General features: G+C 41.1%; 1 protein-coding gene across 4 annotated transcripts in view; it reads right to left on the reverse strand.

The window, feature by feature from the left end:
• PCDH19 (protocadherin 19) overlaps positions 1–15,950 on the reverse strand; it is a 305,467-nt gene that overhangs the window by 148,286 nt on the left and 141,231 nt on the right. For all 4 annotated transcript variants that reach the window (XM_089657937.1, XM_089657936.1, XM_089657935.1 and 1 more), the window contains one exon: positions 1,317–1,375. In XM_089657937.1, coding sequence (XP_089514063.1) covers positions 1,317–1,375 — 59 coding nt within the window. The remainder of the gene's footprint in view (positions 1–1,316; positions 1,376–15,950) is intronic.

Below are 15,950 nucleotides of genomic sequence, written 5' to 3' on the forward strand. Positions count from 1 at the left end.
TTGCCCGTACCACTGTTACAATAAGAACAGGTCAATAGCTTGCGGAGTTGCTCATAAATATCTATATCTTGGAGGAGATCATTAAAACTAGTTTTTGGCCCAGTGGAGAAGACAACCGATTGCCCCTACCACTGTTACAAAAAAGATTGGTCAATAGTCTGCTAACTTGCTCATAAATATCTAATCATGGAAGAGGCCATTAATACCAGTTTTAGGCACAGTAGAAAACACAACCTATTGCTCCTAGCAAGAATTGGTCAATAGTCCATTGACCTGCTCATAAAAATCTAGATCAGTAAGGATTCCTAAATTAAATTTATAAAGAAATATCCCTTGTAGATCAAATTCGTGCACACTTAATGCAGATGGTAGCCACCAAAGTGAGGACCCTACCCCTGCAAGGCAATAGCATTAACCACCCAGCTACTGTGCTGCCCACAGTCATGGTCTAGTACAAGGTTTGAGCTTGGCAGCCATGCTGTTTGAAGCCCAAGATCACTTCCAGTAATGTCCTGAGACAATAGGTGTGTTGGTGGAGCACTAGACCCAAAAGGGGAAGGATAAGCCTTTGAAACCACATTTGTGAAGTGGCTATTTATAAGATGAGGTATCTTTGGGGGCCAATGGAGTAGCCTAAGAAGCATGGAATGAATGAGAGTGCTGCAAATATAGGGCAAGTTCAGTGAATGTTTACTTTGCATTCCAGAAAGTCACAAGAAAAATCCAACACCTTTCGAGGGGACAATACTCCTTTTTCCCAGTTTCAATGAAGGAGTATCAGGTCCTTAAAATGCATTGGATTTTCGTGGACTGATACTATGTATATTTGTGGCACTCTCATTCTCACCACACTTCTTTACTGAGACAATAGATGTGTTGGTAGAGCACTGAACCCAATGAGGGAAGGGTAAGAATTTGGAACCAAATTTTAGATTTGGCTCTCTATCAGATGAGGTATTCTTTGGGGTCTACAGAGTGGTATCAGATGAGGTATGCTTTGGGGTCTACAGAGTGGTATCAGATGAGGTATTCTTTGGGGTCTACGGAGTGGTCTAAGAAGTGTGAACTGAATAGGAGTGCTACAAATAAAGGAAAAGTCCAAGAAATCTTTATTTTGCACTATGGGAGGTCACATGAAAAATGCAATGAAGTTCAGGGGCTCTATTTTTCTCAGCCCCATGGAAGGGGGAGCATTGGGCCCTCACAATGGATTAGATTTTTATTGTGACCTTCTTTTGTGGACTTATACTATATCTGCGACATTCCCAGTCTCTCCACTAATTGCTTTAAGCCTTGTATACTGATGTTCCACGTACCTTTTAATCAGATGTGCTCGGCTGTTCACATAGTTTGTATCGAATGTGTAATTCTCTGTCTGAAAGAGAAAAGGAGAAGAAAAGGGTGACGTTACAGAAGTGATAATAATACAAAAAAGTTAAAATTTACTATTTTCGTTCAAGGTAAGCTTCATCAATCCATAAATTGGCTATTTTCAAACACCCCCAGCCCGCCTTTGAAAACAAAGTCCCTCTATACTTCTTTGCATCATGACTATTCTTCTTTTGTATCATTTTCTTGCATATGTTGAGCATCTAAGGGTGTTAAAACTGCTGAAAATTAATTTTTAAAAAATCAACTTTTGGGTAAAGTGTAATGGGCAGATCTGTCCCAGTGTCTAAGAAAGGGTTTCCCACACTTGGCAAAGATTTTTTCCTATTTTCTGTTGTGTCTCAAAAACAGGAACTGAAGAGAAACTGACCACCAACCAAAAAAAAAACCTAAATAATAATCTATTTAAATATTTTTTTTGGTATTTATACACTTTTATTAGTTATTTGTATCATAATTTGAATTAATTTAATGGCAATAATTTAATTATTTATTGAGAAATATTTAGGAGCGCAACATATATTTGCAAAAAAAAAACCTGTCAGAGGTTTAAGCCAATCCCTTCTCAATCCAAAATTTAAAAAAATGTCTTTAGATAGACTTTAATTGTGGATTGTTGGTGGTCTGTTTTTGTTTGTTTTCTTTTTTTTTTTTTAAATGATGGAGCACAGCCAAGCTTATTTATTTAATTAATTTTGAAATGACGGCCAAGCTGGATTTTATTTTTTTTTTTGTTTTGATGGGTCTGACAATGTTTTTCTTTTTGTTTCAGGTATCCTTATGCTACAAAAGGATGTTTTTCATCCAAATATTATCTACTGTGCTGTGGAATTTTTGTAGTGTTTGCTTTATTAACCTAGTCATGTGCACCTTTGTCTTGCTACCAGGGGCGGACTGACCATTTGGAAACTTGGGCAGTGCCCGAGGGCCCCCCCCCATAAGATGCCCCTGGTACCTTTTTCATAGGCTTTTTTGAGTTTGGGCAAGGACACAGGGGCGCAATGATCCCCTATTGCCCGGGGGGGCCCCATGAGTTGTCAGTCCGCCCCTGCTTGCTACTCATAAACTCATTTGGGTAGATGCCATTTCTTGGTTTGTTTGTATAGACGTGTCTGAAGGCGGCTAACCTATATAGCTTGACAAAGGTGGAGATATTTGATTATTATCATCACTCTCATTATTAGTATTATTATTTATTATCATCACTCTCATTATTATTATTATTATTTATTATCATCACTCTCATTATTATTATTATTTTCATTATTATTATTATCATCATCATCATCATCATCATCATCATCATCATCATCATCACTCTCATTATTATTATTATTTATTATCATCACTCTCATTATTATTATTATTATTATTATTATTTATTATCATCACTCTCATTATTATTATTATCATCACTCATTATTATTATTATTATTTATTATCATCACTCTCATTATTATTATTATTATTATTTATTATCATCACTCTCATCATTATTATTATCATCACTCATTATTATTATTATTATTTATTATCATCACTCTCATTATTATTATTATTATCACTCATTAATATTATCATCACTCATTATTATTATTATTATTATTTATTATTATCACTCTCATTATTATTATTATCACTCATTATTATTATTATCATCACTCTCATTATTATTATTATCATCACTCATTATTATTATTAGTATTATTATTAATATTATTATTACTGTATTATCATCACTCTCATTATTAATATTATTATTAGTATTATTATTATCATCACTCTCATTATTATTATTTATTATCATCACTCTCATTATTATTATTATTATCACTCATTATTATTATCATCACTCATTATTATTAGTATTATTATTAATATTATTATTACTGTATTATCATCATCACTCTCATTATTAATATTATTATTAGTATTATTATTATCATCACTCTCATTATTATTATTATTAATTATTATTATTATCATCATCACTCTCATTATTATTATTATTATTATTATTATTATTAATTATTATTATTATCATCATCACTCTCATTATTATTATTATTATTATTATTATCATCATCACTCTCATTATTATTATTATTATTATCATCACTCTCATTATTATTATTATTAGTATTATTATCATCATCATCATCACTCTCATTATTATTATTATTATTATTATCATCATCACTCTCATTATTATTATCACTCTCATTATTATTATTATTATTATCATCACTCTCATTATTATTATTATTATTATCATCACTCTCATTATTATTATTATTATCATCATCACTCTCATTATTATTATTATCACTTGCATTATTATTATTATTATTAATAATAGTAGTAGTTGTAGTAATTATAATTTGAAAAAAAAAATCTTAAATATAAAATGTATATATGTTTATTATAATAATATTAATAATTACTATGTTAAACTGTTACTATGGTCAAATTTAAAAAAAATATAAATATGATATGATTCTGTCACAATCATTAGCATAGCGGGGGGGGGGGGGGGTTGCATCCCCCCCCTCCCTTCCCTAAGTACATTGCTCTGTTACCTGTTGATCCTGCCAGTATTTTTCCAATACTAGTAGGGTGACAACACTGTTCGTTCTGCAATGAAAGCACACAAGTGTTGTCACCCAGGGGAAGCCTTAGTTGGACATGTAGTTTTAAGGGGGCTTTAGGTAAAAAGGAAACATTAAAGGCCAACTCTACATAACACTTTTTTAAGCAGATAAAGCAACAATTTTCTTATTATTATTGTTATGATAATAATAATAATAATAATAATAATAACAACAACAATAATAGTAATACCACTCTAAAATAAATAATAATATCAAATAATAATAATCATAATCAGGGCTTTTTTTTTCAGAGAATAGATGCAGGAACTCCCTTTTCTGGGTCACCCCTTGTCTCCACCCCCTTCCAACCTTCTTCGCACCATCCCTTAGTTCCACCTCCTACCCACCTCCCAGTACCGCACCTTTTTGATAATAAGTCATTTGTATGGAATTTGTTAATGATCACAAGAAAAGTAATAAAATAGACCCCCTGCAGTCAATAACACTAGACTTCCCCCCAGCAACGATAGAACCCCCACCAATAACAGATCCCCCCCCAGTCACAACAATACTCTCCCAGCAACAATGGACCTCCCAGAAACAAAATACCACTACAGCAAAAATAGATCCACCCCAGCAACAGTAGACTCCCAGCAACAATGGCAGATCGCCCATCAGCCAGCATCAATACTCCTCCCCCTCAACAATAGATCACTCCCAGCAACAATTGACCCCCCCCCCCAGCAACATAACACCCCTCCCACTCCCCAGCAAGAAAGCATTCCGCACCAGCAACAATGGACATCCCCAGCAACAATAGACCCGCCCACAAAAATAAATCCACCCCAGCAACAATAGACTCCCAGCAACAACAGCACATCTCTCAGCAGCCAGCATCAAAAGTCCTCTCCCTCAACAGTAGATCCCTCCTAGCAACAATTAACCCCCCAGCAACATAAGACCCTTCCCTCCAACAACAAAACATCCCCCACCAGCAACAATAGACCCCCACACAAAAATAGATCTCCTCCAGCAACAATAGATCCACCCCAACAACAGTAGACTCCCAACAACAATGGCAGATCACCCAGCAGCCAGCATCAATACTCCTCTCCCTCAACATTAGATCACTCCCAGCAACAATTGATCCCCCCAGCAACATAACACCCCTCCGGCCCCAGCAACAAAATATTACCCACTAACAACAATGGACATCCCAAGCAACAATAAACCCCCTCACAAAAATAGATCTTCTCCAGCATCAATAGATGCCCCAGCAGCCAGCATCAACAGACCCTCCAGCACACCCCACACCCCTTGCCATTACACAGGGTCAGTGCTGAAAGTGCTGGAACTACGTTCCTGCAGGAAAAAAAGTCCTGGTAATATTATTATTATTGTTAGTATTATTATAAATAATATAAAATAATAATAATACCAATAATATAAAATAAAATACCAATAATATAAAATAATAATAATATAAAATAAAATACCAATAATATAAAATAATAATAATATAAAATAAAATACCAATAATATAAAATAAAATAATAATAATATAAAATAATAATAATAATAATAATAATTACAATAATAATATTAATAATAACAATAATATAAAATAAAATATAAAATAATAATAATAACAATAATAATAACAATAATAATATAAAATAATAATAACAATAATATAAAATAAAATAATAATAATATAAAATAATAATAATAAAATAATAATTTAAAATAATAATAAATAATAATAACAATAATATAAAATAAAATAATATTAATATAAAATAATAATAATATAAAATAATAAAAATAACAATAATATAAAATAATAATAATAATAATAATAATAATATATCTCTTTCTCTCTATATACATATGTATCTAATATATACATACATTCAAGTCCTATAATAAAACCTGGCCATTGTACACACCCTTGCCAGCTTTCCCCCAAACCCTGGATTGCCACTTTTGTCGGACAGCTTGGCCAGTTAAGAAGACATAACAGATCTACTGGCAGGATCAACAGGTAATAGAACTATATTACAGAGAGGATTCAGAAAAACAAAAACCGTTGCAATAATGTTATTCATATTCTGTCTACAGTTACACTTAAAAAAAAAAACAGTTAAATGATGAATTTAATACAACAGACAATGAATCAGAGCGAGTGAAAATAATAATGTTAAAAATAAAAAAAGGGTTGGTGCAGCCAATAGCTATTTTTAGTTTATTTTTATATAGTTTAAAAAAAAAAAAACCTTTTAGTGTTTCAGCCTTTATTATGTTCTGACAGACTCCACTGATGTTGAAATTGTGCTCTTACACCTGTTGTGTTGGGTCCGTCTCTAACCCTGACACCGGCGGCGTGCAGGTAGCCTGCAGAATATGAAGCATAACAGCCGCGACCTACATTAACCTTGTCAGCGGCCAGCACAGACGCTAAAAATGTCATTTTATTTTCCTGCAGATCTCAAACAACCAGTGTGGCGTCCACCCCGCGTTTGCTTGCCGGGGCTCACCGGTGAGTTGCGCCCTGCCGATTGCCAATCATCTCTACTGACAAGACATATGGGTCCCACTGATATAAAGACAAGCAGAGCTTAGAAAAATGTCAATTCAACCATCTCTCCCGCTACATCATCAGTTGTAGGTGTAGCCGTGTAAGCTTAGCTACAAAATAAAAAAAAAGTTGAGTGATCTAAAAAATATTTTTTATTTAAAAAATTTTTTATTTTTTAATTTTTTATTTTTGTTTTTATTTTTTTTGCACTGGTACAAAATTATGAGTTTATTGAGTTTAGAGATAAACAATAATAGCAGGGTGGTAATTGAGCCGGTGACCAGATATGATTATAGCACCACATCCCTTAAAATTGCAAATATTCAATAGAGAAGATGGGACCAGGGGCGGACTGACCATTTGGAAACTCAGGCACTGCCCGAGGGCCCGGGGTCAGTAGGGGGCCCCATGAGATGCCCCTGGTACCTTTTTCATAGGCTTTTTTGAGTTTGGGCAAGGACACAGGGGCCCCATGTTCCCCTATTGCCCGGGGGCCCCATGAGTTGTCGGTCCGCCCCTGGATGGGACTTTCAGGGTGCATGTACATGAATAGCAAACATATTAAAAAGTTATATAATTTTTATTTCGTATTTTTATAAAAAACACAACAAAAAAGTAAATAATACGGAAAAATAAAAACAATTTCAGTACTAAGAGTAAAACTGAGATTCAAACTTGGTTATATAATTGTAGTTACTCCAGTTATATAACCAAGTTTGAATCTCAGTTTTACTTTTAATACTGAAATTGTTTTTATGTTTCTGTATTTTTTACTTTTTTGTTGTGTTTTTTATAAAAATACGAAATAAAAATGATATAACTTTTTAATATGTTTGGTATTCATGTTCATGCACCCTGAAAGTCCCATCTTCTCTATTGAATATTTGCAATAATAGCAGGGTGGTAAGTTTCAACCAGGGGTGGACTGACAACTCATGGGGCCCCCGGGCAATAGGGGATCATGGGGCCCCTGTGTCCTTGCCCAAACTCAAAAAAGCCTATGAAAAAGGTACCGGGGGCATCTCATGGGGCCCCCTACTGACCCCGGGCCCTCGGGCAGTGCCTGAGTTTCCAAATGGTCAGTCCGCCCCTGGTCCCAACCTTTCCCCTTCTACTGCCAGGTCCAGATTGATGAAATCTCCATAAAGTGAGCAGAATCCCCATTTGGAAGGCTCTCCCCACACCTCGTGTTCTGGTACCAGTTTGGATTTGGTGGCCTCCATGGCCTTGCTTAGCCATTCATTTATTTAACTGAATTTTTAATTGAATTACTACCATTATGAATGTTAAACCCATTACAGGGCTATGGAGCAGTGCAGACCTCAAAGACAGAGCTTAGTAAATGAGCAGAAGCTGTGCTGACTTCCATCATCCAATCATGCTGTTTTTTTTAATTCTCCATGCATTTGATTGGGTATTCTTGGCAAAGTGAAGCTGTACCTCATTTACTAAGGTCTGGAGCCACTGCAGAGTGCACAGTCTATTTGCCTTTAGTAAATCAACCGTAAAGTGTGCAGAATTCCAATCTAAGGACTCATACACATGTGAGGTTGGGGGGGGCAGTTAAACCCAGCGGTTGAGCCACACTTTTATTCCCTCCTCCCCCCCCGAACTGCTCTCACTTTAGCTGCCAGGCGTGTACAAGTGATGTGCCTGAAAAAATATGTGAGCCCATCAATCCCGACCCATTCAAGTGAATGGGGCTACTCTGCAAAGGTGTGCAATATGTGCTAGTGTGGGGCCCAAGGCGTTAAAGCGGGTGGTGAGGCAATGCGATACAATTTGTCTCCTCACTGCCTCTCAAATGATCTCTGAAAAGCGATTTGCATTTCAGAGACCCAAGCGCATGTGATCAAGGCCTTAGAGCACATGTGTTAAACACAAGGCCGTTGGGTGTATTCGGCCTCCAAGGATATTTCATGTGGCCCTCGCACCTCTCCTGCAGCTGCGCCACCCCGCTCATCTCCGCCCTCAACTTGTCTCAGCAATCAGCAGCAGAGAGGAGGACAGAACTCCTCCGCTAGATCCAGAACTTCTTTGTGCAGCTGCGGGAAGAGGCTCATCTCTGCGCCAACCCCCCCTGTCCCCCGTCTAAGCAGTAAGCAGCCGAGAGGAGGACACAACTCCTCCGCCAGATCCTGAACTTCTCCATGCAGCCAGAGAGAGAGGCTCATCTTTGCCCCAACCCCCACCCGTCTCAATAGTCAGCAGCCAAGAGAGGAGGACACAACTCCTCCGCCAGATCCTGAACTTCTCCATGCAGCTGCAGAGAGGCTCATCTTTGCCCCAACCCCGCCCGTCTCAATAGTCAGCAGCCGAGAGGAGGACACAACTCCTCCGCCAGATCCTGAACTTCTCCATGCGGCCACAGAGAGGCTCATCTTTGCCCCAACCCCCTACCCGTCTCAATAGTCAGCAGCTGAGAGAAGGACAGAACTCCTCCGCCAGATCCTGAACTTCTCCATGCAGCCATAGCAAGGCTCATCTTTGCCCCAACCCTCCCCCCCACCTCAGCAGTCAGCAGCAGAAAGGAGGACACAACTCCTCCTATAGATCCTGCACCTCTCTGTGCACCCGCAGCACCACCTTATCTCCGCCTCCCCTGGTCTCAGTATTCAGCAGGCTCTGGCATCTGACTCCAGTCCTGTGGTCCTTCTCCAGACCTTGCTTCCCAGCTCCACCGCCAGCTTCATCCTGACAGCAGCACAAGGTAAGGGGGTGCACTGTGATGTAAGCGAGGGTGAGGGACTCTTGATTTCTGATGGTGAGGGGGCTCTTGATGCAAGGGAAGGGTGGGGTGCTCTGGACATCTAGTCTTACAGATACAAGCGACCTTTGAGGGCAGCTATAATGCTGATTACAAATTGAGTTTGACACCCATGTCTTAGCGAGTTGTCACCAGAACAGATGTCCCCAATGGAAGAATTCCCCTCACCTCTTGTTCTGGTAAAATTTTGGATTTCTTCTCACTTTGCCTAGCCATTAGTTGATATCAATTTTTTATTATCATAAGTACTATAATTATGAATTTTAGACCCATTACAGGACTGTGGTGCAGCACAGACCTCAATGACAATACCAGGGATATGCAATGCAGACACGTCGCCTCTGCATCATTGTGTTCTTGGGAATCATCTTAACAATTTAACAGTCAGTGTTGGAAAGAGTACAAAAATAAAGGAAAAAAACACAAAAAAAGCCCAGACAAATATGAAAACGCAGTGCGTATGCAACCGTCCGATGTCGGGGGAGCTGGGCACCAGCCAACAATGGAGAACAAATGAAGCACATGGGCTCTCTATGAGACGATGATGGCATCATTCTCTGAGGTTTAATAGCCGTATTTTTATGTATAAACTCCCTCTGGAGAGGATGCATTGAATACACAAACTGAGCTCTTCTATTATTTATTATTCAACAAAACAGTCTTATTATTTCCACTATTTCCTAAGTAGCAGTGTTACTTTTCACTGCCAGAGAAAGGAGAGCGAGAGAGAAGGAGAGAGAAGGAGAGAGGGAGAGAGAGAGAGGGAGAGAGAGAGAAGGAGAGGGGGGAGAGAGAGGGGGAGAGAGGGGGAGAGAGAGAGTGGGGGGAGAGAGGGGGGAGAGAAAGGGAGAGAGGGGGAGAGAAGGGGAGAGAGAGAGAGAGAGAGAGAGAGAGTGAGAAGGAGAGGGGGGGGAGAAAGAGAGAGAGGGGAGAGAGAGGGGGAAGAGGGAGGGGGGAAGTGGAGAGATATGAGAGAGAGTGGGGGGAGAGAGGGAGAGAGACGGGGAGAAAGAGAGAGGGGGGAGAAATGGGGGGTAAAGAGAGAGAGGAGAGATAGGGGGGGAGAAAGGAGGAAGGGAGAAAAAGAGAGGGGGGAGGGAAGGGGGAGAGAGAGAGGGGGGAGAGGGGGGAGAGGGGGAGAGAGAGAGGGGGGAGTGGGAAGAGAGAGAGGACGATAGAGAGGGAGAGAGAGGGGGAGTGGGGAGGACAGAGGAGGAGGAGAGAGAGGGATAGGGGGAGAAAGAGAGAAAGGGGGGAAGAGAAAGGGGGAAGAGAGAGAGGGAGAAAGAGAGAGAGAGGGGGGGCAGGAGAAAGGAGGAAGAGAGAAAGGGAGAAAAAGAGAGGGGGAGCGGGAGGGGGGGGATAGGGAGAAGGAGGGAAGAAAGGAGAGGAGAGGGAGGGGGAATTAGAAGGAGAGGGGTAGTAGAGAGAGGGGGGGGGAGGGAGGGGAGGGGAGAGAGGAGAGGGGGAAGAGAGGGGGGGAGAAGGAGAGGGGAGAGAGAGAGAGAGGGGGGGAGAGGGGGAGAGAGAGGGGGAGGGGGAGAGAAAGAGGGAGAGAGGGATACATACGGGGAAAAAATGAAAAGAAAGAGGAAGAAACAAAGGAAGAGAGAGTGACCCAACAGATGGAGGAGAGAGTGAGAGAGATACAAAGGAAGAGAGAGCGACACAGGCAAGGAAGATAAAGGAATAAAGGAAATAGTAGAACAGAGTGACATACAAAGTGAGATAGAAGGAGAAACCTAGAAAGAGATGCAGAGGAAGGGAGAGAGAGATGCCACAGATGGGAGAGAAAGACAAAGTGATAGAGAGAAAAGCAATGGTGTACTTATCCCATGTGCTACCCCAGGCATCACTAAAATCGGGAGTTCTCCCCACCAGCACCCCCCAGCTGCCCCAACACCCTCCCCCGCCATGACCACCACCACCATCCACCATTCACCAACTAAACCACCCCTCCCCCCGCATGACCACCACCCTCTGCCACTGCCGCCCACCAACAACTCCGCCCGCTGTAGGATCTCTTGTGTCTGCATTGAGTGCTGTCTGGAGCTCTGGGAGAAGATCAGCATGAAGGATGTGATGGCTGGGACAGCCGGGTCCTCCTCAACTCCATTCAAGGGGATGGCTTGCTCCTGCTGAGGACAGGTTAGATTACCTGAAATGTAGGGGCAGGAGCAGGGAACCTGCAGGAGAGCCGGCAGGGAAAGCCAGCAGTTCAGATGAGCTGTCCTTTAACAGCAGGGGGTGGTGCCGTCCCTATGAAAATTGCCACCCCAGGCAAATGCCTTGTTTGCCTTGCAGCAGGGGCGGACTGACCATTTGGAAACTTGGGCACTGCCCAAGGTCCCGGGGTCAGCAGGGGGCCCCATGAGATGCCCCTGGTACCTTTTTCATAGGCTTTTTTGAGTTTGGGCAAGGACACAGGGGCCCCATGATCCCCTATCGCTCAGGGGCCCCATGAGTTGTCAGTCCGCCCCTGCCTCGCAGTAAATATGCCACTGGAGAAGAGTAGATACAGATGGAAAGAAAGTGATTGACACAGGTGGGGAAAAAAAGGAACAAGAGAAAAGGAAGTGGGGGAGAAAGGAGTGACACACACAAAGTCACACAAAAAGAGAGATAGATATGCAGAGGAAGAGACCGCGATTCCACAGAGGGGGGATAGAGAGAAATAGATACAAAGGGTGGGAGAGTGATTAATGGAGGGGGTAGGTAGTAGAGAAGAAACACACACAAGGTAAGACAGAAGGAGAGACAGACAGGCCAGGCCAGATAGATATGCAGAGGAAGAAAGAGTGATGCTACAGATGGGAGAGAGAGAGCAAAGAAAGAGAAGGGTAGATGCAAAGATGGGTGGGAGAGTGATTGACACCGATGGGGGGAGGACAGGAGGAAAAGAAGTCAAGGAGAGAGAGACAGAGAAATAAGGAGTGTAAGACAGATGGGAGAGAGAGAGAGAGAGAGAGAGAGAGAGAGAGAGAGAGAGAGAGAGAGAGAAAGAAAGAGAGGGTCATACAAAGAGAGAGTATTGAAAGGTCCCATCGAGTATTCCATTATTAGTACTGTATATAACATCAGCATAGGGCACATCTTCTCAATGCAGTCTATTAGTCACCACAGCCTTCGTCCCTGTTGCCTTTCTACACCATTTGGAAAGTCCAATGTACAGAGCTCAGCTCCACTTACCTGCCACAACCACTACTAATGGGCCCTCCAGTTGAATTTCCCCTTAATTTTACATGATGGAAAGTTCCCCAGGAGGGAGAGAAGTAAATGGGGGAGATGGGGACTCTGCTGAGGCCAGGGGCGGACTGACCATATGGAAACTCGGGCACTGCCAGAAGGCCCGGGGTCAGTAGGGGGCCCCATGAGATGCCCCTGGTACCTTTTTCTTAGGCTTTTTTGAGTTTGGGCAAGGACACAGGGGCCCCATAATCCTCTATTGCCCGGGGGCCCCATGAGTTGTCAGTCCACCCTTGGCTGAGGCTATCTGGTTATTCCAGCCTTCAGGAGATCCAAGGAACTGGTGGGGGGGGGGGTCTATGCCAAACCAACATTCTCTCCTAACCAAAATGTTTTTATGTCCTTTCTACAACCATCAATAGATAAGATGTATTGCCTTGGAATGCCTACATGGGAATGCATAGCACCATCCCGCATTAGAATTTTGAACACACTCGATGTGCAGACAACAACTGCAAGCGCGAGAAATTGATGGCCAATAGATCAGCAGGCAAAGGACAGTCCGTATGACCACAATCTGTTTCCAAACTAATTGCTTCCAATTCCCCGATGAAGCTAATTCTGCACGTGTCAATGTAAGTACAAGTTCAAAGGTAGATTGCCATTAGCATATCATTACCATTTCAAGATGAGACGCATTATTTCACAAATATTGAACCGTTAGCATTTTTTTTTCTCTTTTTTACAAGATTCCACTTAAATTGCAGAATCCTGAAAATATTACATTATGGATATACAGAAATTGGATTGTAATAATATATTCAGATTAAAAAATGAGTATGATTGATGAGGCGTAACGCCTGCCAAAAACACACTTGTGTTCGTTATGCACTTGGGTGAAAAATTATATATTTTACCTCTCGGTATTATTCGTATACCTCCGTGCTGCTTCGCATTAATCTTCATTGGGTTTCAATCTACTGATTTAACTAAAAATAGTTTTTATTCTGTAGAACTGTATACTCAGCTAATGAGAAAAATTTGACGTTGTGTCATTCCAGAAATGAATAATGACTTGTCATTTCTTGGTTCCATAAATGATAAATGCATTGATTGCGCCCAATAAAGGTATTAAAATATATCAGATATTACGTTTGTAATATCATCAATGGAGTAAGAGCGAAACGCAATCTAGTGTTAGGTATTATTCCCTATATGAAAGGGCGTTAAACAAAGGAAAAGTTCATGAAATCTCTTGGCAAAAGGAAGTTTAGATTCAACAAACTTTACCAAACCAGTTAGAAAAAAATTGGACAATATTTTTTTATACTTTTTTAATGCTTCTTTAATTTTAGGCATTCAGTCATTTTTTTTCTACAGATCTAAATTCAGTGCATTGTCTTTAATGGGCCTATACACTTGCACTGCATAAAGATCAGAAAAAAAAAAATCTGCGTATGTGCATATACACACGCATGCGCTACACAACAACAAAAGCTAGCAGAATTTGTACGCGTGTATACACATGTGCGTAAACACACACATACGTGCATTTACTATACAGCCCGATGTACCATGTGCAAGTACCCTGATATTGATAACCTCCACAAGTATTACTGGCTTCTATCTAGTAATGACCAAATGGCTTGCTGTTGGGGACATTAAAAATGCTCTACACGCATTTCTAACTGTAGCCACTCCCATTGTGGCACACAAGCTCTGAGATCTAAGGGAAATATAATCTGGGCTTTATAGTCTTCTATTAAGTCAACATCACAGGTGGTGCGATCACAGGGACCTATTCTAGTCTCATAGAAGAGTGATGGCAGAAAAAAGAAAGACAAGGTGGTCCATCAAGCCTGCCCAATTTTTTTTTCTATCAGTATAGATCCACTGGTCACATTTGAGGTTGACTTTAAATTACCCCATACCCACCCCTACAGTGATCTCCAAACTGTGGCCTGGGGGCTGGATGTAGCCCTTTGCTTGCTTTTATCCAGCCCTCGAGGCACTATTCCTTCCACTGATAGAAGGCACTAGGGCAAGATTCCTACCACTTACTCTAATAATGGGGCATTACTCTTCCCACTAACACCAATGATGGGGCACTATTTCTACTACAGACCTCAACAATGGGGCACTATTCCTACTACAGACCTCAACAATGGGGCACTATTCCTACTACAGACCTCAACAATGGGGCACTATTCCTACTACAGACCTCAACAATGGGGCACTATTCCTACTACAGACCTCAACAATGGGGCACTATTTCTACTACAGACCTCAACAATGGGGCACTATTCCTACTACAGACCTCAACAATGGGGCACTATTCCTACTACAGACCTCAACAATGGGGCACTATTTCTACTACAGACCTCAACAATGGGGCACTATTCCTACTACAGACCTCAACAATGGGGCACTATTCCTACTACAGACCTCAACAATGGGGCACTATTTCTACTACAGACCTCAACAATGGGGCACTATTCCTACTACAGACCTCAAAAATGGGGCACTATTCTTCCCAATGAAACCAATGATGGGGAACTATTCCTACCAGTGACCTCAACAGTGGGGCACTATTCTTCCCAATGACACCAACAGTAGGGTACTATTCTTCCCACTGATACCAACGATGGGGCATGATTCCTTCCTCTTATACCAACAATGGGACAATATTCCTCCCACTAATACCAATGATGGGGAATGGTTTACTCCCACTAATGTCAAGGCATTTTCTACTCACACTGGCCACAGTCCAGCCCCTTCAAAGTCTGAAAGGCATTATTCCTCCCACTGATAGAAGGCACTAGGGCATGATTCCTACCACTTACCATAATAATGGGGCATTACTCTTCCCACTAACACCAATGATGGGGCACTATTCCTACTACAGACCTCAACAATGGGGCACTATTCTTCCCAATGAAACCAATGATGGGGAACTATTCCTACCAGTGACCTCAACAGTGGGGCACTATTCTTCCCAATGACACCAACAGCAGGGTACTATTCTTCCCACTGATACCAACGATGGGGCATGATTCCTACAACTTACCATAATAATGGGGCATTACTCTTCCCACTAACGCCAATGATAGGGCACTATTCCTACTACGGACCTCAACAATGGGGCACTATTCTTCCCAATGAAACCAATGATGGGGAACTATTCCTTCCAGTGACCTCAACAGTGGGGCACTATTCTTCCCAATGACATCAACAGCAGGGTACTATTCTTCCCACTGATACCAACGATGGGGCATGATTCCTTCCTCTTATACCAACAATGGGACAATATTCCTCCCACTAATACCAATGATGGGGCATAGTTTACTCCCACTAATGTCAAGGCATTTTCTACTCACACCGGACACAGTCCAGCCCCTTCAAAGTCTGAAGGACAGTAAACTGTCCCTTTTGTTTAGAC

The sequence above is a fragment of the Staurois parvus genome, unplaced genomic scaffold (assembly GCF_062004578.1).
Source record: "Staurois parvus isolate SC_StPar_1 unplaced genomic scaffold, SC_StPar_1.0 ptg001044l, whole genome shotgun sequence".
In the NCBI taxonomy this organism is placed as follows: domain Eukaryota; kingdom Metazoa; phylum Chordata; class Amphibia; order Anura; family Ranidae; genus Staurois; species Staurois parvus.